We start from the raw sequence: 27,947 nt of genomic DNA on the forward strand, positions 1-27,947 counted from the left end.
GACTCTTAGTGACTAGACTGAAGGAGCTACTCTTACAGCCTTTTCTGACAGAGTCAGTGTTTGAGGGGGGTGTCTTGAAAATGGATTCCTGAGCAGTAAAACCTTGCTTCAGGTGAGGGCCTTGTCCCTACAGCCCACAGCTCTATTTGAAAATGACAGCTCCACCCACCTCTGGCTCCGTTCATGCAAATTGCTAACACACCCAAAGAACGCAGGTTGCGGGTGGCTGATGCACCGTGGTTTCCTCCTATTTTTTCTGCCTCCCTCCCCCGAGTTTACTATTTCCAAAAGACACCAGCCCTGCCACGGTGTTAGTCTACCCTCGCCAGAGGAGGAAAATCAAGCAGCTGTTGCTGGCAAATTCGCTCCGGCGCTGGGCACCTCCTCCGCGCGCGTCTCCTGTTGCTTCTTCCAGCCTCACTTCCCTTTGCGAAGAGCTCGAGGAGAGGAGGGCGCCGGCGACAGCAGAGGGGTCTGAGAGGGTCCGAGAAGCCAGCGGACGCGGGCGATCCCGGAGCCCAGCCCGTCGTCAGCCCGCTCCGGGAGGCGGGAAAGCTGCAAGCCGCGCCCACCGCCCTGCCCCCAGCGCGCCACTCCCGGCTGCTGGGACTCTGCACATCCTCCCGGGATCCGCTCGGAGGGGACCCAACGCCTAGGTGAGCAGCAGGGGAGGTGGGCAAAGTTGGCGCCTTATTCCGAGGGGAGGAGGCTCGGTGGGGACCCGTCCCTCTAGCGCCAGGTTCCTCCGAGTCTTGTTTGTTTCAGTGGGTGTGTGCCCACGTCCCCTCCGGGGCGGCGGGAAACGGCTTTGAGGATGTAAACAAGGAGGTGAGCATTCTAAGGCCAAGGGTCCCGGCATGGGGACTCAGGCAATGGCGGTGGGCGATGCTAGTGGCTAGAAAATGCTTTCGAGGCTGCTCTGAGCTTGGATCAGAAGCTCCAGGAAAAAGGGGAGAAGACCTTTTGACGGGGAGCTTCCCTTTTGTTACTTGGAAGCTGGGGACCCTACGGGAAGTGGAGATGCAAGGAACTGGGAATGTGGCTAGATGTGAATGTAGACACATGAGCCACACAAAATGGAACTTGCTGGCTTGGTGTTTGTGGGGTGTGGGCGTGGGCTGGGGGAGTGGAGAGGGGGGGCCTGGAGAAGGCGTTGGGTTCTACAGCCAGGGGATTCATCTGACCGCATTGCCTTCCCTCGGTCTGTCAAGCCCGGTATTCTTTCCAGGGCCACTGGTACCCTCTCCCCACCGTTCTCCAGCAGGGCTGGCCGTGGCGGAGCCTCCCCCTTTGTGTCTGCACCGGCTTTCTTATGGAGTTGGCTGAGAGCCTGGGTCTCTGGGCGCCTGCTCCGAACAGTCAGGTTGGAAATATGGGCCCACCCAAGCTGCCACCAACCTCCAGACCCAGAGGTCGCTGTGTGGCTGGAGGCTTGGCCCCACCGAACGCCCTCAGTCTTTATTCTCTTTGTCTAACCTGGCTTCACACGCTGTTGGAACTGGGATTTCCAGCTTTGCAGAGGGACCAGTGGGCATACCAGCCCTCAATGAAAGGATCCCTGGCTCTGGGGTTCTGTCTGCCCTCATATTGTAGATGTATGAATATGTGTATCTGTTTTCCAACTTGGCCTTTTGCACGTGACCTGTCTCATGGTTGCCATGGAAACCCCATCCACTTCCTCCTCCCTCCTTTTTCTGCCCATTCCTCACCTCCGATTGCCTCCCCTCCCCCCAATATGGTTGCCTAGATACTGGTTACCCTTGGCTTTTAAGGGAGGACACCCTATGTCTGGCCCCCACTCTAAACTGCCTGGCCCTTTACCCACCCCATCATCACAAAAACCACAAACACAAATGCATACACACAGTACACACAATATCATCACAACCTCACATGCCTATAACCCCACACAGTCAGTCCATTAACATAATCCACACACATAACATCATATACATTTATATCACATGTACACTGAGTACACCTCATGAAACCACAACACATAAACACTAAAGACACCAAATGCACATCACACCACGTAAAGACCTAATACATCACACCCCCTACACACCACAAACACACCAACTACACCAAACACACACCATAAACATCCACATCAAATACATTATATGCACCCCCCACACACATACACACTAACATGCATACCACTTATACTCAAACTTTGCTCTGTGTGTGCACACACAAACTCCACCTATAACATAAACCATCACTTACCAGCACACACACACACACACACACACACACACACACACACACACACACACACACACACAAGGCTGGGTGACGCTAAGCAGAGAGAGGGTGGTTTCCTTGCTGTTCAGCCTTATCCTGGATCCCTGGAGTATGAAGAGGGAGAGGGAGAAGTCCAGAAGGGAACCTCTGACATCTCCCAGGGACCTTGCAGGAGGTGAAAGAAAGGCTTCCAGGCCTCCTTAGTAGAGGGGCACCTCTGTCAGGTGCCAGACTCCAGGGGCGAGGCTGGGCACAAACCAGAATTTAAATCTCTGCCGGCTGTGTTCTTCCCTCCCTGAGCCCAATAGTCCCTTCCTACTACAGGGAGCTCTTTGGAGGGGAGAGAAGTCTGCCTGCTATGGAGAACACAGGTGGACAGAAAGAAGAAGCAGGGAGCAGAGATGTGTGTGTGTGTGTGTGTGTGTGTGTGTGTGTGAGAGAGAGAGAGAGAGAGAGAGAGAGAGAGAGAGAGAGAGAGAGAGAGAGAAGCCAAAGAGATGGAAGTCAGGGTACTCAGCTGCATTGGAGTTCAGGTCTCTCCCTCCAGCCATTTTCCGGCTTCCTGATTGCTCCTCTGATCATTTCCATGCATCTGGGAGAGTAAGCTGCATTCTCATGGGCCTGCTGCATCATAAAGACACCTCCAGGGCTTGTTCTCAGATGGCAGGAGCTTGAGGGAAGAGTTCCCCTCCGGGTTCCACCTGACCTTTGTTCTGGTGGAGAACCTATTTAGTTCAGCCATCCAGCGGTTTTCAGCACCTACTATCTGTTAACTTCTGGGAACACGACAGTGAGGAAAGAGACACAGTCCCCAACTCCAGAGCCTCAGGAGCATGACACAGGTGGGAAACTGAGGCAAAGGCTCACGACCAGTAGTGGTTGAGGACAGACTTCACAGGCAAGATTTTGGATCCCACACTGCCAGGCTTGTACCTCTTCCCTTCTTCCCTTGGTGGCTGTCAGTCCTTTGGAGATCAGGATGTCCCTTCCAAAGTGAGGGTCCCCTCGTAGGTGTGGATGAGAGAGGCGTCTGCCCCATTATATTTTCTTAGAGAGTGAAGTTGGAGGATGTGGCAAGGAGAGGTGAGAAGAACAACTTCATGGACCTTAGCCCCTCCCCCGCCACAGCCTTTGGTAAATCAAGCCACCTAGGTTCCCCTCATGGAGAGCACACAGTGCTCAACTTCCACTCCCTTCCTGTCGGATGCACCAGGCCACCATCTGGGTGCAGATAGTGTCAGATACCCCCTGGGATCACCATCTAACAGATTGCTCCTCTCTGCTCCTTCTGGGGTGCGCTGGAAAGGCACAACTCACAGGAGACAGCGCCTGTGGCCCACAAAAAGCCTGGTTCTAGCTCCCTGGCCCACCCCCGAGTGCTATGCTTCCCAAGGGCAAATGCGTTTATTCCACAATATCTTATTGGACGCACCACAGGTCTCTTGGTGCAACCTAAAAATGGCTTGGGCTGTGCTCAAGTAACCCGAGGCCTCCAAGATCTTAGACACTTGTTTCCGCATCTGTCCATAGGGGATTTAGTCATTTCCAAGCCCTTCCTTCCTCTAAATGTGTATGGCTTCTACGGTCTTGAATAAGATTGCTTTTCTCTGTAGGTACCAGTGTGGCGGGGGCGCGGCTAAACTGAGCTGGAAAGAGACTGTCTGGCTACTCTGGAGAAAGGTCCTCTTTTAACCACTGGCCAGGCAATGGCTGAGAGGCCAAGGATGAGCTGAATGGGGGAGGGACCTGGGCAAGAGTCACCTGCCCGTTCTGCTAGGACACACATGGGGCCTACAGCACATAAAGGGACTAAAGGGCCACCTCTGCAGAGTATGAGACTGGGACCAGCATTCAGTGGGTCTCTGAAGACTTCCGGACAGTTTAGAGAGGTCAGGAACACAGTGTCTTGGGTCTCTGTCCTTGACAAGAAGCTGGACCTCTCTGGCCAAAGCAGAAGCTTGGGGCCCATGAGGCAGCATCTTCCCTGTTTTAAAATGGAGAAGAACTTGACCTGGGAAATATAAAGGCAGCTTGGAAACAGCATAGGAAAACTTTTGTCACAAAGATGTCTGGCTGGGGTGAGGGGACAGGAAGGAAGAGGTCTGGCCACCAGGGATTGAGTTGGGAGTGTGGGAGTGCCTCTGCCCAGTCAAGAGCCATGATTTGGGTAGAAAGAGTCAGAGAACCCCCGCCCTCCGCAGCTTGAGAGTGAAACCCGGCCTAGGTTTTACTCGCTCATCCTTTAGCAAATACCAAGTCCCTTCAGTATGGCACGCCCTATGAGTTTCTCAGAACCCTGTAGAGCTGTGGAGCCACACTTTCTTAGTTACTCCTGCTCAGGCAGATCTAATGATTTGGCCTGTCCTTCCCCCTACCTGCCCACCTCACCTCTATCTCCCATCAGGAAAGCCCTGTAACCCTTCACAGGAGGGCTCATGGACAAGTACACTTGGACTCTCACGCACAACCCCTTCTTCACACATACATAATCCTCTGTTGCTGACACATAAGCACGTGCTTGCATGTTTCCACACAGCTTCCCGCTTTACCTAGCAGCAGTCTGTCACCCTTGTGATGGCCCTATTAAGTTCATCCCCTCAGTCACCAGATCTGTTGTTATCTGTGGCTCCTGCGGCACCAGGCCGGTCCTGTCACGGCCCCTGTGTGTGACTGTCCACCACTGAGTAATGACAGGTATATGGCCCTACCCTTCAGGCTCTTCCTAGTCAGCTGCATCCAGGTGCCTGCCCCAACCCTGTGCTCTGTCCTTTACTTGAGATTTGTTAGAACATGCTGTTCCTGCCTGTGGAGTTGGGGATGAGAGCCTTTGTAGAACCATAAATTTAGGTTCTGAGGCTTTCTGGTTTTGCTTGTTACGTCATCCTTCAAGGCTCCTCTCAAGCGCTCATTCCTCCAAGAAGCTTTATCTGATTCCCAGTCAGCATTTTAGTGGGCTTACAGACATTCCTCCCCCTTCTATACGCCCCCATAAAGGCAGGTTCACATGGAGGAAGTTCAGAGAGCCCGTAAGTGGAGTCAGCCTCCACTGGGAAGTGTTGAGTCTTTGCCCTTGTTCCCACCTAGCCCATCCCTAAGGTGTCCATTCCTTTCTTCCCATGTATGGTCTTGGAATGCCTCTTCCTTGGCATTCTGGCAGATGCTGAAGGCTGAAGTTAACAGAGGGAGCTGATTCACCGTCCCTTTCGGGAGTTTGACGAGACCCAGATGGCAGAGATGAGGACATGAAGGCCTGGAGTTGGGGGAAGCATGATGGAATGCCTCAGAATGCTTAAAATATGCCATTGAGATTCTCAGGTGTTCTGAGCTTAGGGTGGATTATGACTTAAAGACAGTGATGCTGACATGTCAATTAATAACTTGAACAATCAATATCTATAAAGCAGCTGCTATACCCAGTTGCTTGGGATCCAGAGATGTTGGCAAGTGCCTTTGGCCCAAAGCATTTATAGTTTTTTTGGGATGCGAGGACGCACGTGCGCACCCCCCCCCCCCACATGAGAGTGTGCGTGTGCAAGCAATACATGGAAAAGGGGTAAGCTATGTCATTCTGGGAATGGAGCGACAAAGGTCCAAGGTGAGAAGGGAGGGGACAGTTTCCTAAGACAGACAAATAGGGTCAAGTCAAGAGTCCCCTGGCCTCTATACTCTCTGACCCAGAGAGTATAGAGGCCAGAGGACCTTCTTTGGTCCCTCCCATCTCTGGGAAAGAATATGAATCCATGCAGAGTGTAGGTGGAAACATGAAGGCCAGAGCTGTGCTTCCAGAAGTCGGCAGCTAGCAGAGAGGGGATGACGATCCCCTGGAATGTGCTCTGCTTATGAGTAGAATGGCATGGGCCTGGTCTTTGGGCCCTTGGTCTGGCAGTAACTTTAGGTTTCTGTCTTTGCTAGTGGTTTCTGTCTTTGCTAGTGGGACTGTTCTTCTGGTCTCTGTGAAGGGGCATTTGTCAGCGCGCGCGCGCGCGCGCGCGCACACACACACACACACACACATACACACACACACACAGACACACAGGATAGAGGGTGATTGTCTCTGACTGGCTGGGTCACACCCACCCAGCCCATGGCTTCTGTGTAATGCTACTGGTTACCTAGACTTGCTGGAACCAGACACAGTTGTCCTGGACAGGCAGGATCCTTGAACTGTGCTGTTGGATGGGATGCTTGGGCCTGGCTCATGCTGGGCAGCTCATGTCAACTACCTGTGTTTGAGTTGGCTGTAACGCCCTGATGATTACAGTATTCCTCTGGGGACTGGCTAGGTTGGCACCGTGAAGACTGTCTCAGTTGGCAGTGACAGTGAAGTGACCCCAAGCCCTAGTGACCCATACCTGCTGGTAGGTCAGTTTGGAGTCTTCCCAGGAAGACATGTAGACATCAGGCCTGGGTTTGAGTTTTGTGCTGTGCTTCCCTTTCTGAGGAAGGGCCTAGTCCTCCATGTCTCCTCTCTCTTTTGTTTCTTGTGGCCAACTTCCCCTCTCCCAGAAGTAACTCTGGGTTAAAGGTCAAGGCTCCTAGAGTTTAAGTAACAAGTGCTCTGCTGTGTAATATGGGGCTTTGGCCTCTGGCCCTGGCCTGCAGAGCCAGCTGGGTATGGTGCTAGGCTCTTAGAGAAACTCTTGGGGGCCTGGGGGTTACCCCTCTTCTGTGAGTGAGGCATGTTGGAAAAGAACCCCAAGTCAGTGGGCTCTTGCCAGACATGAAGGCCTCGTCCTGAAGGGGCTGGGGTTAACTGCTAGGCTGCCCAGGTGCCTTCCAGGTACCACAAGGAATTCAAGACAAAGTAACTCAGGCCACCAGATTTCCAGGCCCATCTGAATGCCACCACCCTCTACTCTCCCATTTCCCTCAACAACTTTGAGGTCATCTCCTTTTCAATTCTGCTCTGGAATGCTGGGGGGTGGGGTGGGCTCTCTCTGTGGAGAGAGCAATCATTTCGAGCCAGGCTCTTAAATTGAAGAATGGATGTTTAATTGTTTATTCAGTGGGTATTTAAAAATACAGAGCAAGCAAATAGGCCACAGATTTATCAGTGGCCTCTCTGATTACAACCAAAAACACTTGCTTTAAAAGACAGCTTTAAAAGCCTTGCCAGCTCTTGGCTCTGTGGCAGTGAACCAGCCATGCCCTGCCTATTACAGAAGCATGTGGCATGGGAACACCTGTGTTCTGCACTGTGCCAGGGAAGTGAGCTGATGGGCTAGGGATGGATAGAGATGAAGGGCTGATTTGGTTTTTTTAACTGAATATTCAAATTCAGCTAGAAACAGACTTTTTTTTATTTTTTATTTTTCTAGAACAGTTTTAGGTTTGCAGAAAACTTGAGTGGACAGCACAGAGCTCAGTGCCTTCCTTTGTTCACAGACTCTGCTGTCACTCAGATATTATTTTCTCGTGCCACAGTCTTTACTTCATTCTAGCTACTGTTGATACACTGTAAGCTAAAACTGACAGTCTATTCGGATGTCCCTAGCGTTTACCCAATGTCCCCCCTTCTGTCCCAGGATCCTGCCTCTAGGACACCACTCTGCATTTAGTTATCATGACTCCTTGGGCTCTTCTTGGTTGTGGCTGTGTCTTGGTTTTGGTTACTGTGGCCATTAGAAAGAGCACTGGTCAGGTTACTGTAGGATGTTCTGCTCTGGGGTCTGGCCAGTGTTTTCCCATCATACACTGGGGCATGATGGGTTTGGGGAAGGAAGATCACAACAGCAAGGAGTCACTGTCATCACGTCATGTAATATTGAAAGCACCAGGTCTCCACCCAGTCATGGCCCAGTAACACAGTTCTGGCCCTTGTTACTAGAACTTGGCACCCTCCACTCCATTAGAGGCAGACATACTAACCCATCAGTTCTATTCTCCCTGGCCATCTCACCGTCTAAGTCTTGCAAGTCTGGGACTGAGTGGCAGGAGAAGGTGAAAGATGTACGTGGCGGCTGAAGAATGAGGCAGGCTGTTGCACCAGGCAGTAGGTGATAGAACGCGGGGGACAGACTAAAGGGATGTTTCCCTCTAGGTGACTACAGATGAGCTCTGGAACCAGACTGGAGTCAGGGAGGGAGAGGGTAGCCTGAGAACATGTCTAGATCATAGACCCATCATGCAGGGTCTGTGTCTCTCTTGCTTGGTGGAGTACTCTGGCTGATAAGTGGGGGGTCTAAGCAACAGTAGGTGGCCATGGTTAATTGGAATGATAAACTTCCCACAATGACTCTCTGTATCTCAGCCATATGGAAGTCAATTTTGTTTTGTGGTTTTTGTTTTTTGAGACAGGGTTTCTCTGTAGCTTTGTAGCCTGTCCTGGAACTCCCTCTGTAGACCAGGCTGGCCTCGAACTCACAGAGATCCACCTGCCTCTGCCTCCTAAGTGCCGGGACTAAAGGCGCGAGCCACCACCACCCGGCTCAGAAACCAATTTGAATTAATACCCTGGGCTAAGGCATCAGCAGGTGTTAACCTCAGGAATATTTCTCTTTCACAAGTAGATGTGACATGAAAAAGACCATGTTGGGGATGGTATTGTGGGGGGAAAACACCTTCATTTCAGCTCCATGCCCTAGAATTCTCACCGGATGTGACACAAGTGATCAGTAGCTTCATGATCCTTATAGAAGGTTGTTAGCTGCTTGGCTGCTGGTTCTGTTGGTATCGGCTATGAGCTGAGGGCCAATGGGCAGTATCCCCTGCAACTGTTCAGGACCTCGGTCCAGCTTCAGCTCACTGGAGGGTTCAGGGCTAAAGGATACGAGTCTGTGATCTGTTACATCAGACTCCTTGAACCCAAGTGACACCTTAGGAACAGCCCCCAGGTCTTAGAGAAGTCAACTTAGCCTAACTCATGCACCTTGGGGCCCAGTCCACCCAGGGACACGCTGAAATAGCCCCTTGCAGAAGGCAGTCTTTCTGCAGGACTTTTGGAAAGGAAGAAGATTGGCCTTCCTAGCTAGAGAGGAGCCCGAGGACCTCAAGAGTTGGGACACTGCTGTGCCTGACACTGTCCAGCTGCCAGGAAATGGTGTGAGAGCCTTTTTCCTGAGCACAGCAGCTGTCTGTTGACTTTTCCCGTGCAGGCTCCACCCTCGTGTGTTTTCCTTTCCCTGCTCTTTAGAGCATCGTGGCAACTAGGGAGCCAGGGGCATGGCAGAGGGAGCCCAGTGAGACAGTCCGGCAAGGACCCTGTTGGGAGGAGAATGGTGCCAGACTTGGGGTTCCCTCAATGCAGATTTTATTTTTCCCTGCAGGCTGCTTTCCCCTGCACCTTCCTGTCCACTCTGCTGGCTCAGTTTCTGTTGGGAGCACTGTCCCTGGGCCCGCCTCGGTCCCAACTTGCGCCCTCTTCCCCTGCCTCTTGGTCCTGGTCAGCACCCTGTTTTGTGGCTCCTCCTCCGGCGTACTCTCTGTGCTTTGAGGCCCTGGTGGCAGCTGTTGATCTGGAGCAGAAAGCAGTGCCTGGGGAGCCAGTGTCAGCTGCGGGCCAAGCCCTCCCTGCCTCGTGTCAGTGTGGGACACTAGAACCTTCCAGTGTTTATAGGAAGGGAGAACGGAGAGGTGACAAAGGAACGTTTTCCTGGTCCCTCTTCTTTTCTCGTCCCCATTTCCTAGGAAAAAGCAGAAGAGGAGGAAGGGAGGAGAGGACAGGGCGGGGCAACACTAGCAGTAAAGAGTCCAACAGTTGGTGCCGAAGGAGCCGGTACGATGCCAGCTGCTGAGCCCAGGCCCCTTCTCTTTCCGATAGGGTCTCATGGAATCCACGAGTCATGAGACTACTGTGTAGCTGAGGCCTCCAACTCACTGTTGTAGCCGAGGGTGACCTTGAACTCCCGACCTTTCTGCCTCCACCTCCTGAGTGCTGGGATTACAGGTGTGTGCCACCGTACCAGGCTCCATAGCAATCTGTCTTCGTTGCAAATGGCTGAAATGGAAGGGAGGGGCGGTTACTCACAGAGCTGACCGTCAAGATTGGTAGGTTCTGCTCCCTGGGGGGCAGATGGCCTGATGCCCATCAGAACCCTTTCCCTGCCCCCTTTTTTGCAGCTTCCTGCTTAGCTGCGCGCGCGCGCACACACACACACACACACACACACACACACACACACACACACACACACATACACACACACACACACACACACACACACACACCATGCCTCCAGCCCTGCATTTTACCACCAGACTTTTCCATCTCTTCTTCCTCGATTCTGCCGTCTCAGGCAGCAAGGGGACACTGAAGACCCCTATTCATTCCTTTTGGCCACCAGAGAGAGACTGTGAGGGGCAAACTTCCGCAGACCACAGGCTGAGGGCAAAGGGGGTCAGGCTCTCTCCCAGGAGAGGATACCAGTGGTAAGAGTGGGGCTGTGGAAGCCAGACAGCAGCTGTGCCCACTCAAAGGCCGTGGCATCCATTCTCACAGACCTGGGATCGTGTCACCCGCCACCTCCTCTTACAGTCATGGGAGGAAAGCCTCCTAGAGCCCTTGATGCTTTCTGGAGACCTAGGGCTCCTGGGTGGCAGACCCAGGAGAGCTGAGTGGTTCCCAGCAGGGACACTAAGTGGTTCCCAGCGGGAACTCGGGGGGCCAGGGTACTTGGGACTGAAGCTGGCTTCCAGAGCTTTGGGAAAGTCACCATACTTTGTCTCCTTAGTTGGTCTGTTTGTATAATGGAATCATCATCATGGTGACCACCTCCCAGGCCACAGTCCGATTGTTGAAGGATTGCAAGCCGTGTGGAACCACCCTTGTACGACATGAGCACCCGATAAATGTTGCATATTGAGATCACCGGGCTCTGCAGCTTTCAAAAATCCTTCACACATGTTATCTCACTTAACCTTTATTACAGCCTTGAGAAGTGGATGGGATGGGTCAGCTGACTCTGTACTGCCCACCCCATGCTCCCCCACCCCCTCCTAGTGAACTGCATGGGCCTGTAATATGTCTTCAAAAAAAAAAAAAAATCACCCTTTCGAGCAAATAGCTCTCAGTTCCCACTCAGGGTGAGCTGGCAGACGTTCTGCACTCCGCTGTCCCTCTGGCTGTCTTGTGAATATGGATGAAGCTGGAGACGTGGGGAGCTTGGCTGGGAAAAGCAGGGCCCTTTCCTATGGAGTTCATTTGACCCCCCCCTCCCTAGGCTGTTAGGTCTCAGAGCCTGCTGGATTGGGGAGGAACAAGAAGAGTGGCACCTGCCAAGGGGACCTGGGTCCTTCATAGAGCCACAGTGCAGGTAGCCCACTGTGGGGGATGGAAACCCTCCTCTGTGATCTGGGGCTGGATCCCCACAAGGGCAGTCTACTCATGTCTGGAAGACTATTCTCTCTCCACCATTGGAGAGGCAGACAGGGCAAGATAGACATGTAGAATCTGGCTCTCACTCACTTTCTCTGCCCCAGTTTCTCTCTCTGTAAAATGGGTGTGATTTTACACCTAACAAGGGGGACTTCAGGAGGTTCTTCCTCATCCCACAGAGAAGTGAGTGGAGGATGGGAACTGGACTTAGCTGTAAGTCTGGCTGCGCAGTGTGTGTGGGCTGGGCCAAGCGGCTGTCCCATATCATAACTGTAACTAGTGCGAGGCCAAGCTGCCGAGAATAACAAAGAAGCTAAGGGCTAAAACCCAGAGACAGGCTGGCCCCACACGCACTAGCAGAGACTTGACGTTCCTAAGAATGGTCTGTTCTGCATGTGTTAAGTGAGAACTTCCGGTGGGGGACCTGCTCCTTTTAAGGCCTCCACAGCCTTGCTCCTCTGTGGAAGAAAGCTCCCCTCCTCGGGCTAAGTTGTATCTCTAAGAGGCACTTTCTGGACCTACTCTCTTCCTGTCCCAGGAGCCAGCAGTATCCCCTTAGCCCGCTTCCCAACTTCACATCTCCAACCCAAGCTCATTTTCCAGTCAAAAGCGCCTGTCAATTGCTTCCCTCCTGCCCCTCACTGCCCTGCCCTGGCACCGGTCAGACTGCCTCCGGTACCACCCGGCTCTCCTGATACAAGGCTGGCTGCTCCCAGCCTCCGATCACCAAATCAGCAGGCAGGGTCGGAGGTATGGGTTCTTGAACCAGGCCCTACCAATGACTGGCAGCTAAATCAGGCCTTTCTCATCGGACCTCAGTCTTCCCAAATTAAAGGCAAATATCCTGGCCTGGCCTGCTGAGATACCACATCCATCTGGAAACCTCACATCTTGGTTATATGCTATACCTCGGTGCATCCTTTTCCCACAGCATCTTTGTTGAAAGATGTGGAGATTCCCCAAGCTAAATCATGTCCCGTGGTCTCTAATAACAGCTTAGGTGACCTGTAAACTTAAGCCATGGGGCTCAGGAACTCTGTGGCCCTTTGAAGGGTGCCTCTTGGGTATGTCCTGCCTATCATCTCACTGGGATATCCAAGCAGGCTGTGATGATTCTGGAGTGCATGGTCCAGGGGGTCTGAGTCTGCAGAAGGCAGGCAGACACCATGCAAGGGAAGGGAGGAGGGTCTGCAGGTAGGGTGAGGCAATTTTATACCATTTGGAACTTCTGCCTTATACGGAGAGATGGTTGTCATAAGTTATATGACAATAGTAGCAGGCATCCTGGTATATCTCATGGCTGCAAGGAATCAGAAGTAATATAGCATGTTGCTATATCATCAACTGGTGGCTTCTCTTCCTGAGCAGCTTTTACCCAGCAATTAAGTGAAATTATGTGACTCAGCGTGGAAAGATAATCGCTGGAGGAACTCTTCTGATTGTCTCCGCACGTGCGGTGGGTGACTGTGCAAACAGCGGGATGGCGGGAGAGGAGATGAACATGGAAGGGCTGCTGTCAGCCGCAGGGTGCCTGGGCATGGATAGAATGGCTCACGGAAAGGAGAAGGAACAGAGATGGAATTCTTCCTCACACCGGGCTGTAAAGGCAGCAGCAGAATGGCCTAGTGCAGTGGCGATCAGGACAAAAGGATGTAGCAGAATCCTTAACTCCAGCAGTGATGACTTCTCAGGTGCCCTGTCCCAGCCAGCCAGGTCTTCAGGGCTCTATGCAGGGGCCCAGGGCCACAAAACAAGACAGTTCTCATATGCAAGTTGAGAGTCCCAGAATGTTCTTGAGCCTCCCTCCCGGTCCTATCCACTTCTGCCTGACTTAGTCCCCCACCTGACCATTCCTCCCTCCTCCCATCTGTTCCCCAAACTCTGGGCCCGGAAGTGAGATGACTATGCTCCCCCATCTTAGTCCTCCCACCTCAGCTGAGTGCCAGGCTGCCCAGTTTCCGCCCTGTAAGGAGGAGGAGAGGAATGTGGAGATTGGGAGGCCAAGTGAAGCCAGGGGTCTTACCGTGGGGGAGAGGAGGTCAGGATAGAATTCCTTGGTTAACAGACAAACAAAGGCATCTGTGTATGTGGTTGGCCACCAGACTCCCAGCCATTGCCAGCTGTACCACTGATGTGATCTTTCAACGTGGTCTGGGCGCCAAGAGACAGTCTTGGAGGAGACTCACGCTGAGGGGCAACTGCTGGCGTAGCCCAGGCTCCGGCAGCAGCTTGGAGGACGGAGACTCGGCCACTTCTCAAATTTATGACAGTTTTTCTTTCAGCACGCTGCAGCTTGGTCGCAGTGTTTACTTTAGAATACAAAGGCAGGTCTTCGCTCTGGAACTCGGCATTCACGATTCCCCCTAATCTGATTCCAGCTATCTTATCAGGATTCTCACCGCCCACCCGTCATGCTTTACTCAGACTGGGTTATTCACTGTTTTGGAAGGTGTCTGCCACTAGAAATGGAAACTCTTGGGTTGTTGTCACAGTTCCCTCTTATGCCATATAGACATCACTAGTGGACCCAGCCTCATTTAGATGCCTTCTGGGACGACCCTGCAGGCAGCCATTGTTGAGTGAAGTACCACCCTGAGATCCAACTTGAATTGTTTGCCATCCCTCTTTGCCTTTGCTCATGTCTGTCTGTCTGTCTGTCTGTCTGTCTCTCTCTCTCTCTCTCTCTCTCTCTCTCTCTCTCTCTCTCTCTCTCTCTTCACCCTTATCTACCAAAATCCCATCCTGCTCTCAAGGTTTGGCTAAAATGTCAGCTCCTCCATGGGCAATTCCAGGTCCTCTGTTATACTGTCCTTTTTACTGATACTAGCAGGGCCTTTGCTCTCAAACCCCGTGTCCTTGGTAGCCGAAGCCAAGCCTTGATCACTTTATCTGTCCTGCAGATCTGGAATTCATGGCCCTCTCAAGGAGTCCAGTGTTTGTGGAATTACCTTGAGCCGAGCGTTTGTGGAGGTGACTGTTGTGGGTTCACAGAGAGTGGATGGCCACACCTGGCAGTCTGGAGTCCTTGCCGTGGGTAGGGCTTTTCTTCCCCAGGAGGGCTCTACCCACCCAGTAATTCCTCTGCTGCGAGCTGAGATGCCCAGCCGGTTCATCTGGAGATCCAGGAAGGCCCCTAAGGGTTGATTTAATTTTGTTTCACCTATGAAACAAGGTCTTTCTATGTAGCCTGGGCTGGCCTAGAACTCATGAGAACCCTCTTGCCTCAGCCTGCTGAGTACCAGGATTATATGCATGAGCCACATTTGAGGGTTTTAATGTCAGTTCCAGTCTCCTTCCAGTTTTTCAGTGTGGTCTTCTCTGAACAAGGCACAGGTATATTTTGATTGTGTGATTTGAGATGGAACTTGGTCTGGAAGTAGCAATAAATTTGCAGAAGAGAGGGAAGAAAGAAGGAAGGGGGAGGAAGGAAAGAGGAATTTATACACAACAGGTACACACTTCCTTTTCTTCCTTCCTTCCTTCCTTCCTTCCTTCCTTCCTTCCTTCCTTCCTTCCTTCTTTTTTTGGTTTTTCGAGACAGGGTTTCTCTGTGTAGCCTTGGTTGTCCCGGAACTCACTCTGTAGACCAGGCTGGCCTCGAACTCAGAGAGATCCACCTGCCTCCTGAGTGCTGGGATTAAAGGCGTGCACCACCACCACCCGGCTTATTTCCCTCTTTGGGCAGTATATTTAAATCAGTATGACTGTCTGAACACTGATTTTTTTCTGCTGTAAAGTAGTGATTCCAGCTTTGTTGTCGCAGGACTTGCCCTACAAGAGGGAAGAGAGATAACCCTTACCAGTCACTCTTTTCTGCATATCAACCAGCACCTAAACTCCAAAACCAAAATAAATCTTCCAGCTAAAATCCTATGAAATCAAAGTAGCACAATTATGTAAAGTGTGAAGTAAATTGAAACAGAGCTGAGCATGAACGGCAGTAGACACCGCTGCCTTCTGGAGACCCATAACACCGAGCCAGCAGGGCTGGGAACCAAACCTATGACTTCCTCATTAAGCTGAGGACCCGTGGGAGGGGCTAACCTGTTCTTCGGCTGGTATTGGCTACTCTCAGTCTCCATGGAAAAAGAAAAACAAAGTCTCAGAATTTCCCACAGATTTAATATAGCAAATTTGAGCTCATCATCAACGACTACTAAACCAAGGTGTTGTGTGTGTGTGTGTGTGTGTGTGTGTGTGTGTGTGTGTGTGTGTGTGTGTGTGTGTTTATGTGTGTGTTGGGAGGGAACAAAAAAAAGTCACTGTTTAAAAAAATCATAGAAACCATGAGGCAATTTATACTCCCAAGAATTCAGGACTTTGAAATTAGCAGATACAAAAAAATTAAAAAATAAAAACTGTGAAGAAAATGTTAAAAGAAAACAATGAGGTCATAAAAATGAGCGGGCAACAAAGCTAATGAAATGACCAAGTTTTTAGAAAAAGAACTGACTAGAACATATAGAAAAAACATAATCATTGAAATAGGAAATTAAGTGGATGAGTGAAACAGCAGATTAAACACAGTTAAAGGGAGAAAAGAAATAATTCTGGAACAATTACCCAGCATGTAGCACAGGAAAGCAAGGGAGTGGAAAATATGAATGAGCAGCTGGATGATTTGCGGAACAGAATATAGATGTCCAACACATTTCCAAGCCACAGTCTCAGAAGAGAGAAATAGGAAGGATGCACAGGAGGAATTACGTGAAGAGGTGAAGCCTGAGAGTTGGTCATAACTTAGGAGAAGGATGAATTTACAGACAAAAGAAACACAACAGAATTCGCAGAAATAAACCCACATGTAGACTTCAGTGAAACTTGAAACAATAAACACAGAAGGAGGCAGAGGGAGACACCATCTCTGAGCAACCATGAACAGCAGACTTCTTGACCGCAACAATGGAAACCAGAACACTGTGGATCGGTACCTCAAAGCACAGAGAAATGTGTGCATGGCCAAGACACCTCTCTTGAATGGTTGTAAGTGCTGCCTAACCTAACAAATTACTGCAAACTTACCAGCTGAGCACACATAGATCAGATATCTCATACAGCCTAGGGGTTTGGGGACGTGGCTCAGTAGATAAGAGCACTGGCACACAAGTATGAAGACCTGAGTTTGAATCCCCAGCCCCAACATAAAAACCAAATGTGGCCCTGAATGTGCCTGGAACTCCAACTCTTTAAGGGCTAGAGATAGGGTTGCCGGCTGCCGGTCAAACTCCAGCTTCAGTGAGAGACTCTGTCTCAAAGGAATAAGACAGAGGGTGATATAGCAGGATGCCTGACAGCCTCCTTTGGCCTCCATTGTGTGCACGTGGGCATGCCACATGGGCGTGCACATGAGCATGCCACATGGGCGTGCATGCCCCTGCAACACATGAAAGAGAGCCTTGTTTAGCCTAGCTGCATTCTGCTTCAGAATCTCACCAAACTAGCGTAGGTGTAAGCTGGAGTTCTAGTCTGACATGAAGACTGACTAGGGAGGGCTCTGCTCACTGGAAGAATTCATCTCTACATGGCAGATGAATGGAGGTCTTTATTCTCTTGCTGGCTATCGGCCAAGGGCTACTTTGAGCTGCTAGGGGCTCCCCACAATCTCTTGCCATGTGTTCCTCTCTGTAAGCCTGCTCACAACAAGGCTGCCTATCCTTTACTATCCAGCTCGCTAAGACTGAGTCCTAGAAATAAGCACCCTGGGAGTATCAGCCCATCGCCGGCACCACGTTGCAACTCCAGCCTGATTTGTTACCTTTCTGGTTGCTGTGATAAAGTACCCAGCAGGAAGCAGCCAAAGGAGTAAATGGTTATTGTGGCTTACGGTTCAAGGGGATACGGTCTATCCTAGCAGGGAAGGGTTTAGTCGCAGGAATAGGAGGCCAGCTGGTCATGGTCCCTCAAACATATTTCAGTTGTAGTCAGGAAGGAAAGAGAGGTGAAGCTGGTGTTCAGCTCACTTTCTCTATTTTATTCCGCTCAGGACCTTAGCTCATTGGATTGAGTCTTACCACCTCAATCCCTCACAGTCGTGCCCGGAGACTTGTTTCCATGGTGATTTTAGATCCCCCTGGAGTTGGCACTCAAGCTTAACCATAACATGCCTCTGTTCAATGGGATGGGGTCACATCAGAACATTGAAGGTTGGAGCTGCTGTGGCTCTCCATGGGATTTGTCTGTCCACCAAGAGGGAAAATGAAGACATTTTCAGATGCATAACAGCAGAGTTTACAGTGATATGTCTTTATTAAAGGATATTCTTTAAAAGAAGTTGGACTTCACAAGAAGGAAAACAGTTTGAAGGGAGACTCAGGGTTAGAAGAAGAGTCGGCAGTTTACCCGGTGAATACGTTGTAGTATCGATTTCATATCAAATTACCCCCCACACTGCAGCTTTAAATAACTGGCCTTGGTTATTTTGCATAGTTTCTGCGAGTCAGTAATCAGGGAGAGGCTTAGCTGGGTGGGTCTGGCTCGAAGAGGTTACAGCCAAGCTCCCCACCAAGGTAGAGGTCATGGGAGGCTGGGCTACCTGCTTCCAAGCTTACTTACTTGGTGGTTCAGGGCAGGCCAAATCCTAGTAGGATTTGGGACCAAGACATTCCTTGTCACCTGGGCTTCTTTGCAGGGGTGCCCACGTATCCTTAATAGGCCCAACACAAGGTTCTGGAGGGCCATGATACTTGTCAGTGAATCTGATCAAATAGTGCAGATACTGGTATCTATTTCATAGGTAACTATTACACAAAGATGGAATATAAATCAAGAAAACCACTAAATGGGGGCTGGAGAGATGGCTCAGAGGTTAAGAGTACAGACTGTTCTTCTGGAGGTTTTGAGTTCAATTTCCAGCAACCACATGGTGGCTCACAACCATCTGTAATGAGATCTGGTGCCCCCTTCTGGCATGCAGGAGGACCACTGTATCCTAATAAACAAATCTTAAAAAAAAAATAAAAGAAAGAAAACCACTATATAGTCCTCAAAGGCCCAGCTAATGGGTGATAAGACAACTTAAAACTTCCTAGTAGATTATAGGGGTAAATTTCTTAAGTCTTTCTTGATTATGGTATATCTTAAGATTTCTGGTTCAGTTTTGGGTAAGTCAAACTGTCAAACTCATTAACATAAAAATTGAAATGATTGTACTTACTGAGCATATGTTAGTTCTCGCCGAAGAAATTCACAATAGTCTAAGCACGTGTGGAACATAACTTTCAATAACTGACAAGAGCAATCTAAGGAAGGAAGAGCTGCTTTGGTTCACAGTTTAACGGGGTAGTCAGTCACAGCAGGGAAGGGATAGCGGCAGGAGCCTGCAGCTGGCCACATTGCATTGGCACTCAGGCAGCAGAGAGAAGACAGGAAGTGAGGTGAGGCTGTAACCATCAAGTCCTCTAGAGTATTAGTTCTGAACCTGTGGGTCATGACCCCTTGGGATTACATATCAGATATCTTGTGTATCAGATATTAACATTATGAATCATAACAGTAGCAAAATTACAGTTATGAAGTAGCAATGGAATAATGTTATGGTTGGGGGTCACTGCAGCATTAGGAAGGCTTAGAATCATTGCATTAGAGAGACTCACCTCCCCAAAGTTTCACAACTTTACAAAAGAATGTCACAGGCTAGGGACCAAGTGTTCAAACATGAGCCTATGGGGGTTGAACATTTCAAATTCAAACTCCAGTAGATCTCTAAGGCCTAACTTCCAAATAGCACTGATAATGAGGATTAAATTTTCAAACAATAAACTTCTAGAAATCACAGCACATTACCAAAACCATGCAAGGTTAATACAGTAAAATAAAATTACTATCCAATCCCACTCATGCACCTAAGAGCAAAAATCCTAAGACTAACACCAAGCCAAGTCTGCCTGTGTATTTAAAGGATATTACATTGGTTTTATCCCAGTTTTAACATTAGTACTCCATATACAAAAGTTATTTGTTTGATCTGGGGTGGTGGTGGTGGTGGCGCACATCTTCATTCCCAGCACTCGGGAGGCAGAGGCAGGCAGATCTCTGAGTTTGAGGCCAGCCTGGTCTCTAGAGCCAGTTCCAGGACAGCCAGGGCTACACAGAGAAACCCTACTTCAAATAAATAAAAAACAAAACAAAACAAAAAATTATTTGTTAGATTGAAAAGGGAAAACCCACCATATATACATAACACTTACTTATTCATAATTCATATAAAACAAATCTTGGAAACCCAGTGTTAGAGGAGAATTTTCAAGACTTTAGAACTCCATTGAAAGTCAGTAATAAGTAACGAGACCAAATTTGTGTACATGTGTGTAAACGTGTGTGTGAATATGTGTATGTGATCACTGTTTCTCTACTGTTTTCACCTTAAGTCTTAGTGCACTAAGACAAGAAATAGAAATAACCTGTGTGCCAATTAGAAGGAGGAACCCCACTCAATCATTTGTTTGTCTATAATGACCTGTGTGCCAATTAGAAGGAGGAACCCCACTCAATCATTTGTTTGTCTATAATGAAAACCCCAAGGTATCTGGGTAAATTATTAGAAACAAAAGAGCTTAAGATTACTGTATTTAAGACCAATAGATAAAAATCAATTGTTTTGCTCCATACTACCCAATATGTTAACATTTAAAATAGCAATATAATTTATAATGTACCCTGAATGGATCTAACACCTATGTGAAGGCATCAAGATATTTCACTAGAGAATATTCACAAGGCCCTGGAAAATGAAAACATTTATAAATCTTGAGGCAATTGGAATCAGGAACATGTCAGTTCCACCCATTCTCTTCAGGTAGATTCACGACAGTTCTCATGAAAATCCCAACGTCTTAAGTGAGGTTGATATATTCTTGCATTTATATATATGAGCAAAGGTCCAGAAGAGTGATACAGTCTTAAAGAATGAAGAGAAAAGGATGGAAGGCTCTCTCACAACATGGCAAGATTATTAAAAAGTTGTAGAAACAGACAGAGATACCGATTTTTAATGCAGTTACCATAGTCTACAGGGAATACATCCCGAGACCCCTGGAGATGAATGACATCTGAAACAACTAGTATTGAACCCTAAGTATGCTGTTTCCTATACATATTTACTTATGGTCATGTTTTACTGTATAAGTTAGGCACAGTAAGATGAACAACACCAGGCCTGGAGAGATGGCTCAGCACTGGCTGCTCTTCCAGAGGGCCTGGGTTCAATTCCCAGCACCCACATGGCAGCTCAAGACTGTCTGAACTCCAGTTCCATGTGATCCAACACCCTCACACAGACATACGTGCAGGCAAAACACCAAAGCACATATATATATATATATATATATATATATATATATATATATATATATATAAAAGAAAAGATTAACAACACCACATAGAGCAATTATATAACAACATACTATAATAACAATTCTTAAATATGGATTCTCATTCAACGTTATCTTATTGTATTTTCTTGACTAAGCACCTTATAGTTTTTTGGTGTATTTGTGTTTGCATCTGTTATGTTAGAAAGGGTTACTTAACCATAAACACAGTAACACAGAACAGTTGGTCTGATAAAAGTGATGGTCCTAAGTGATTAATGGGCGGGTGATATATAAGTGTGGAGATGTTGGACCAGAAGGATGATTCACATTCTGGGGCAGGTTGGAGTGGGACCATGAGCTATTTCACCATGATTCATAGAATGGTTTGCCATAAACTGTATGAATCATTTATTTCTGGAATTTCCCATTTAATAATTTCAGACCACAGTTGACAAAAGGCAATAGAATCCATGGGAAGTAAGAAGGGTACTAAGACAAATTAACCAATACATCCCAAGAAGAGCCTAGGAAATACCACACAGTCAAGCAGAAACCAGACTTGTGGTGGTACTTATGGTATGTTATGGCACACCATAGGGAAGGGGGCTGGCGGTTACAAATGGTTCTGGGACATCTGGTTATCAGAATGGGAGACAAGTAAGACTCAGACCTCTAGCTCACACCTCAGTTCCAGTGGAATGCAGGTGTAAGTGTAGCTGGGCGCGGTGGTGCATGCCTGTGGTTCCAGCCACTCCTCCAGATGCTGAGGGTCACAAATCCAGAGGTTTAAGACCACTCTGAGAAAAAAAAAAAACTTTAATGTGAAAGAATAAGTTTTTAAAATTTCAGAAGGAAATTCTTACAGACCTGAATATGTGAAGAAATGTCTTAAATAAGACACATAAATCATTGCATGCAGCCATATTCCAATTGAGAAATTCTGAGCATTGTAGGGCAGTTCTTAAAAGTAAAGACCAGGCCGGGCGGTGGTGGCGCACGCCTTTGATCCCAGCACTCGGGAGGCAGAGGCAGGCGGATCTCTGTGAGTTCGAGGTCAGCCTGGGCTACCAAGTGAGTCCCAGGAAAGGCGCAAAGCTACACAGGGAAACCCTGTCTCGAAAAACCAAAAAAAATAAAAAAATAAAAAAATAAAGACCAGGCCAGCAAGACAGCCTAGGAGATGGAAGTGCCTACCATCAAACCTAACTACACGAGTTTGATCCCATCACCCACGTGGTAGGAGAGAACCACCCTCCTTCAAGGTGTCATCTGACCTACACACACACACACACACACACACACACACACACACACACACACACACACACCACATACAAAAAATAAAATGAATAGATGTAAAAAAAAAATTCTTCAGTAAAAAGATGACTCAGGGATTGAGAGGAGATTTTGGAATATTCAATAACTGAGGTTTAGTGTCAAGATTGAGAAAATGATTTGAAAATGGGGAAAAAAAAGGAAATCCCATCTCTGGTAAAGAAACAGAAACAACAAACACCCAGATTTAACGTCACATTTTATGTCTCTAGATTGATACAAATTATGATTTCTGATAATGTTGAATACTGATTAGGATTGGGGAGCAACAGAGATAAATCACATCATGCTGGTGGGGTGTTAAAATGGTAATAACCTCCATAGAGGACAATTAAAACTGTGTAACAGTGACAGTTTGTAGCCTAAGCTGTGACTTCAGAGCTATGCTCACTCTAGGCCATGATTTCTGGGCTGCAGCATGAGACTTGTCAAGGGACCTCATCATATTTCTTGCAAAAGGAAACTGAACAGTGGAGTCCATCATTCACAGTAAGTGGTGTTTGGTGGCCATGTTTTCTAGTATCCACTGTTGGTGAAATTATTAAGGCCACTCCACATAGTTAAAAGGAAGATTTATTTAGTGGGTAACTTACAAATGAAGGGATAGGTAGGTTACAGGGCCTGGGGAAGGTGTATCGCAGTCCAGCAGTGTTCTCTGGAGCTCTGCTCAGTCAACCTCCACCGTCCAGGGTCCAGGAACAGAGAGAGCGCTGGCCCATCGGGATCTCGGGTCTCCAGGGTCCTCCCTTGGCCCCGCCTTGTAGGCGTGACAGTTGCTGAAGCCTCAATGGGGGTTGGAACTTCCAGATCAAAGCTGGAATGGCTACCCACTACAATCCACAAATGTGTGTTTCCACTCATCTGTAATATATATCTTGTTCCTTTTGAGAGTGGGTGCTCAAAAATGGTTAAAAACCTCTCAACTGTATGTGTGCCCGGGCAGCACACATGTAAGTGTCCGTAGCCATATCATTTATAGTTAGCGATGTCTTTTTAAAGAGACCAGACATCCATCAGCAAGACAATGGAGCACCACACAGTAATTTGCCTTGACAATGAAATATCACATATTAAACGTGAATTAACTGTGGTTCTGTGTAATAGTATAGATAAAACTTCAGTACAATGTTGATCAAAGCAAGTCTCGGGAGACTATAAATATTATATCGTAAATATAAAGCTAAAAAAGAAGGAAAAGGCTATACTAGGGGCTGGGGAGACAGGCAGTCACTGGAGTGTTTGCCTCAAGCCTGAGGACCTGAGTTTGATTCCTGGAACTTATGTTTAAAAAAAAAAAGCCAGAAAAACCAGGTGGAGTGGAATCTAACTGTGGTCTCAGCTCTGAGAAGGTGGGAGTTAGGAGGATTGCTGCGATGTGCTGGCCAGTCAGCCTAGCTAAATCGAATCTGTCAACTCCAGGGTCAGTGAGTGACCCTGTCTCAAAAGACAAAGCTCAGGGTAGTTGAGGAAGATGTCTGACGTTAATCTCTTGGGTCCACATGCGTGTGCATGCCCCGTTCGTACACCGAACATTTACATATGCACAAAACCACACTAAAGCGACGTGATTGGATATATATGTCAAGCATAATTTTAAGAAGAGCAAGGTGTATATGTTCATACAGTGGGAGATTATTCTTTCTCTGCCGCCTACATCTGGGTGGGCATGGTTCTGGGTACAGCTATGCTGCCCTCTGGTGTCTGACTGGTGAATGGCAGCAAAGCCGCTTGTGAGAGTGAGCGGGGCCGGGACCAGACTAGCCAAGTGGTAGCCAGGCTTATCCTACCGGGGAAATTTTGAGCAGCTTTGGACACTCCTGATTTGAGTTCTTCGCCCTTCTCCTCACTCTGTACTACTCTCTGAACCTGAGAGTAATGAGTGTAACTCCACTGATACATGTCTCGGGTGAAGTCAACTGACCCTGCTCTTGACTCTGCCCATGTGTCCCATCCTGGTCCCTCACCTCATCCCCAGAATTCAGCAGTAGAGTACTCAGTGTCTTCCAGGGAAGGAGGGACTGGAGGCTGATGCTCATAAACCTTTGTCCACATTCCCTTTATGCAGTCAAGTCACCTTTTGGGAGATGATGATCTGGTCCTCTAGAGGAAGCTGATGGATACAGAGGAAACAGCATGGGGGAAGGGGGACGCAACATAACGAGGTCATATGTGGGTGTCAGGGTTTGCCATAGAGTTTGGGGAACAGAGAGTGCCTTCCACTCATTGACTGGACTACAGGCTGGTATCAACACTTCCTAGGGGCTGGAGAGACAGCTCAGTGCTTGAGAATGCTTACTCCTCTTCCAGAGGACCAGCACCCACATCAGGGAGTTCACAACTGCCTGTCACTCCAGGAGATCTGATGCCCTGGATCTTCTAGCCACCAGGGATGTGTGCACACATATAGCAAACATGCATAGACACACACACACAATATATATATATATATATATATATATATATATATATATATATATATATATATATATATAAAATTTAAAAAAAGACTTCCTGATAGTCTGTTGACTGTGGAAGCTGGACCAGGTGCCCCACATCTTAATGAGTCTGGGCAACACTGGGACAGTCATCTCCAAAGTCCTTGGGGTGTTAAGGCTTTGACCCAGAAGCCCCATGCTAAATGAGTTACTGAGCCATCGTATGACTTTGGCCCTGCTGTTCCCTCTCTGAAGGTTATTTATTATCACCAAGCTTCCAGTTACAGGCCGGCAGTGTGGACGTATCACAGTGCATGCTAAGTGTTCTGATTCACCTGGCATAGTAGAACTGACCAGGCAGAGCTCTCTGAGAGTCTGATAAGGCGATGGGTACATTGGTCCTGGTGATCTGAAGTAGCTTCGGATCACACATGGTCCCCGCACAGCTAAGGCTGGGATGAGTCCCATTCAGGGTGATGGTTTGAGGAAGGTCTTCTGTCCCCAGAGTAATGTCTTCCTCTTTTATCCCAGACACCATGGAGACGGTGCTGATCCTTTGCAGCCTGCTGGTCCCTGCAGTCCTGGCTAGTGGTAAGAGTCCTTTAGGACCTAGCTGTGCCCAGCTAGCAGCCATAGCCCTTCCTGGTAGAAGGTTCTGGTCCTTTTGAATATTAGGATTGAGAGGCGGCTTCACACCTGACCCAGTACCTTTCCTTCAGTCAGCAGAGAAAAACAGACCCTAATTGAGGTATCCCCCACTGCTCCCCACATGGGTCCAGCTGCTCTTCTATTAATCTTTCCAGATACCCTGGGCTCCTATGGACTTGCAGCCTAGACTCTAATTGGCCCACCCTGACCATATATGCAAGTCATGAGTACCCCTTGGTCTCAGTTTCCCCATCCGTCACTAGATGACAGATAGATCTGGCCTTTCGGTGAATGAAGGGCATGCTGTGACCTCAGGACCCCACTGTGGCTCTGAGTCATACCTGCTCTATGCCCTGGGTGTGGACTCTAGCCTCTGGAAACCCATCTTCCATGATCTCCCGTATCTGCCCACAGTCCTGCTTCACAGGGATCCTTTAGTGGGAACGGGGAACGGTGGGAAGGTGAGATGTCACAGGAGGCAACCATGCCTTCCTCTTGACCATGTCTCTCTATTTTCCCAGCAGCTGAGAAGGAGAAAGAAAAGGATCCATTCTATTATGGTGAGTGAGCTCAGCCGCCCTGGGGTGTGGCCCCATCCGAGAGGGACAGGCATGTTCTCTTGGCCCTGCCCCTCCTCTACCTCACATGCCTGGTTCCTTTGCAGACTACCAGACCCTGAGGATTGGGGGATTGGTGTTTGCTGTGGTCCTCTTCTCTGTTGGGATACTCCTCATCCTCAGTAAGTTTGTCCCCTTCTCTCTGTGGCTGTTAGACAGATGGGGGCAGTATACAAGCTTAGCCATTGTGTCTATGGGAAAAGGGAAGGGCTGCCTCTCCATGGTATCTCCAGGACCAATTCAGGACGGGGCACGTAGTAAGTGCTTAGTAAAACAAGGAAGGTGAGCCTAGACAATGTAGATTAGAACATAACTAAAAAGAGCAGGCTGCTCTCTGCATCCCTAGGGCAGGAGTTTGGCCATCCCAGGAGAGAGATGCCATTCTCCTAATGCCCTAGGAATGTGTCCCTATGTGTTTCCCCCACGAGCAGTGGCGTGGAGCGCACCTGATTATTTCTGCTCACCGTATGAAAGGGCAAAGTTCATCATAGTGAGCAGGCATGGTGGAGCAGCTTGGTCCGTGGTAGCAGCCATTTGTGGCTTGTTCTCACCAAGACTGACCAGGAAGCAGAAAGCTCAGGATATATCCAGGGGCAGCTATCACCTCTAAGACGTGACCCCAACAACCTACTTTGGTTAGCTAGGCCCCGCCCCAAAGGTTTCTTCCTCCCCCAAATAGCACCCCCACTGAGGATCAGGTATTTAGACACAACTGCCTGTGGGTTACCTTTGCCATTTAAACCATAGCACCTGGCTTCAGTTAACCCCTCCTCGCTGCTCAGGTTGCTCCATGCAGTGGTGCAGGCATTCACTGCCTGTGTCTGGCAGTGCCTTTGGCCTGTAGGGGTTCACAGTAGATCTTCTACGGCCCGGGTGGCTGGGAGCTTGACCTTGAGCTGGTGTTGGGAGCGTGACCTTGAACGGTTTCTATGTGTTTCAGGTCGCAGGTGCAAGTGCAGTTTCAACCAGAAGCCCAGGTAAGGGTGCCAGGGCTGTGGCCAATGGGGGCAACAGCGGAAGGGCCAGGGAGAGGCTGTAGTGTGAACCCAGTGGGTTGTCTCAGAGAGAGAGAGAGTGGGAGGCCGAGGTATGAACCCGGGGATTTCCAAGTGACTTTGGAACAAAGTAGAGGTCACAACCTGGAGGGTAGGCCTCAGATGTAAATAGGGGGAGGAAGGCTTGCTAAGAGGGAAGCAGAGGACCTCATGGCTGCTCTGAGGTGCAGGGCTGATACACTGCCCCTGCTTCTCATCTCTTCCTGAGGCTCTGCACACTGCATAGACACCTGACCTCCTTTCTACGCCACATAACGTTACACCCCACTCATTAAAACAGCCACGGTGGCCATGGACCTCAGAAGCCAGAGTCTGTGGCAGCCCTACCTGGGGGCAGACACTGAAGGGTACCCATAAGTTCTCTTTGCCTCTATCCCTATCAGTCCTGACTTCTCTCCATTCACCTCACATGTCCCATGGTAGAGTGTCTGAATCCTTCAGGGGGGTTGGGGGGGGATAGGTTCCAGAGGCCCTTCTTCAGTGAAGAGAATGGGGGGATACTCGGTAGTTTGCCCTGGACACTGGTGACAGAGTGTCTCTCCTCTTGTCCTAGGGCTCCCGGGGATGAAGAGGCCCAGGTGGAGAACCTCATCACTACAAACGGTAAATGCCACGGCAGGGTGCCAGGCGAGGGACTGGACTGGGTGCCTACCATGAGCTGCTTTGGGGTTCAGCAGGCATGCCTCTGAGGTGCCAGGAGAGGGCTCTCCAGGACCTCTGTGATGGTAGCACTGCATCCATACCTTGTTTTACCTTCACCACAGTGGCTCTGCTTTAAACCGCAGCAGCAGCCACGAAGGCCGTAGCCTGGGGGCAATTCTGTTCCCCCAGACCATGGCTCTGTGGCTGCCGCTAAAGGTAGTTCTGACTAAATCTCTCTAGTTCTAATAAAACTGGAGGCTCAAAGGCTGGGGTGAAAACCTGCCAGCTCAGGGAGTTAGAGGAGGAGCTGGCTAACTTTCTCTCTTTGCTGACGTCCT

The 27,947-nt window shown here is 49.1% G+C and overlaps 1 protein-coding gene across 2 annotated transcripts in view; it reads left to right on the top strand.

Moving 5' to 3' along the window:
* The first annotated feature begins 243 nt into the window (after window positions 1-243).
* Fxyd6 (FXYD domain containing ion transport regulator 6) overlaps window positions 244-27,947 on the top strand; it is a 31,293-nt gene continuing 3,589 nt past the window's right edge. Inside the window, exons 1-6 of one of the 2 annotated variants that reach the window (XM_052758859.1) lie at window positions 244-656; window positions 25,179-25,238; window positions 25,817-25,855; window positions 25,960-26,034; window positions 26,853-26,889; window positions 27,521-27,570. In XM_052758859.1, the coding sequence (XP_052614819.1) occupies window positions 25,184-25,238; window positions 25,817-25,855; window positions 25,960-26,034; window positions 26,853-26,889; window positions 27,521-27,570 (256 nt within the window). In that variant the 5' untranslated portion in view covers window positions 244-656; window positions 25,179-25,183. The remainder of the gene's footprint in view (window positions 657-25,178; window positions 25,239-25,816; window positions 25,856-25,959; window positions 26,035-26,852; window positions 26,890-27,520; window positions 27,571-27,947) is intronic. The other variant, XM_052758868.1, reaches the window with a different exon arrangement.

This window comes from Peromyscus californicus, unplaced genomic scaffold (assembly GCF_007827085.1).
Source record: "Peromyscus californicus insignis strain IS unplaced genomic scaffold, ASM782708v3 Scaffold_11__1_contigs__length_118956290, whole genome shotgun sequence".
In the NCBI taxonomy this organism is placed as follows: Eukaryota; Metazoa; Chordata; class Mammalia; order Rodentia; family Cricetidae; genus Peromyscus; species Peromyscus californicus.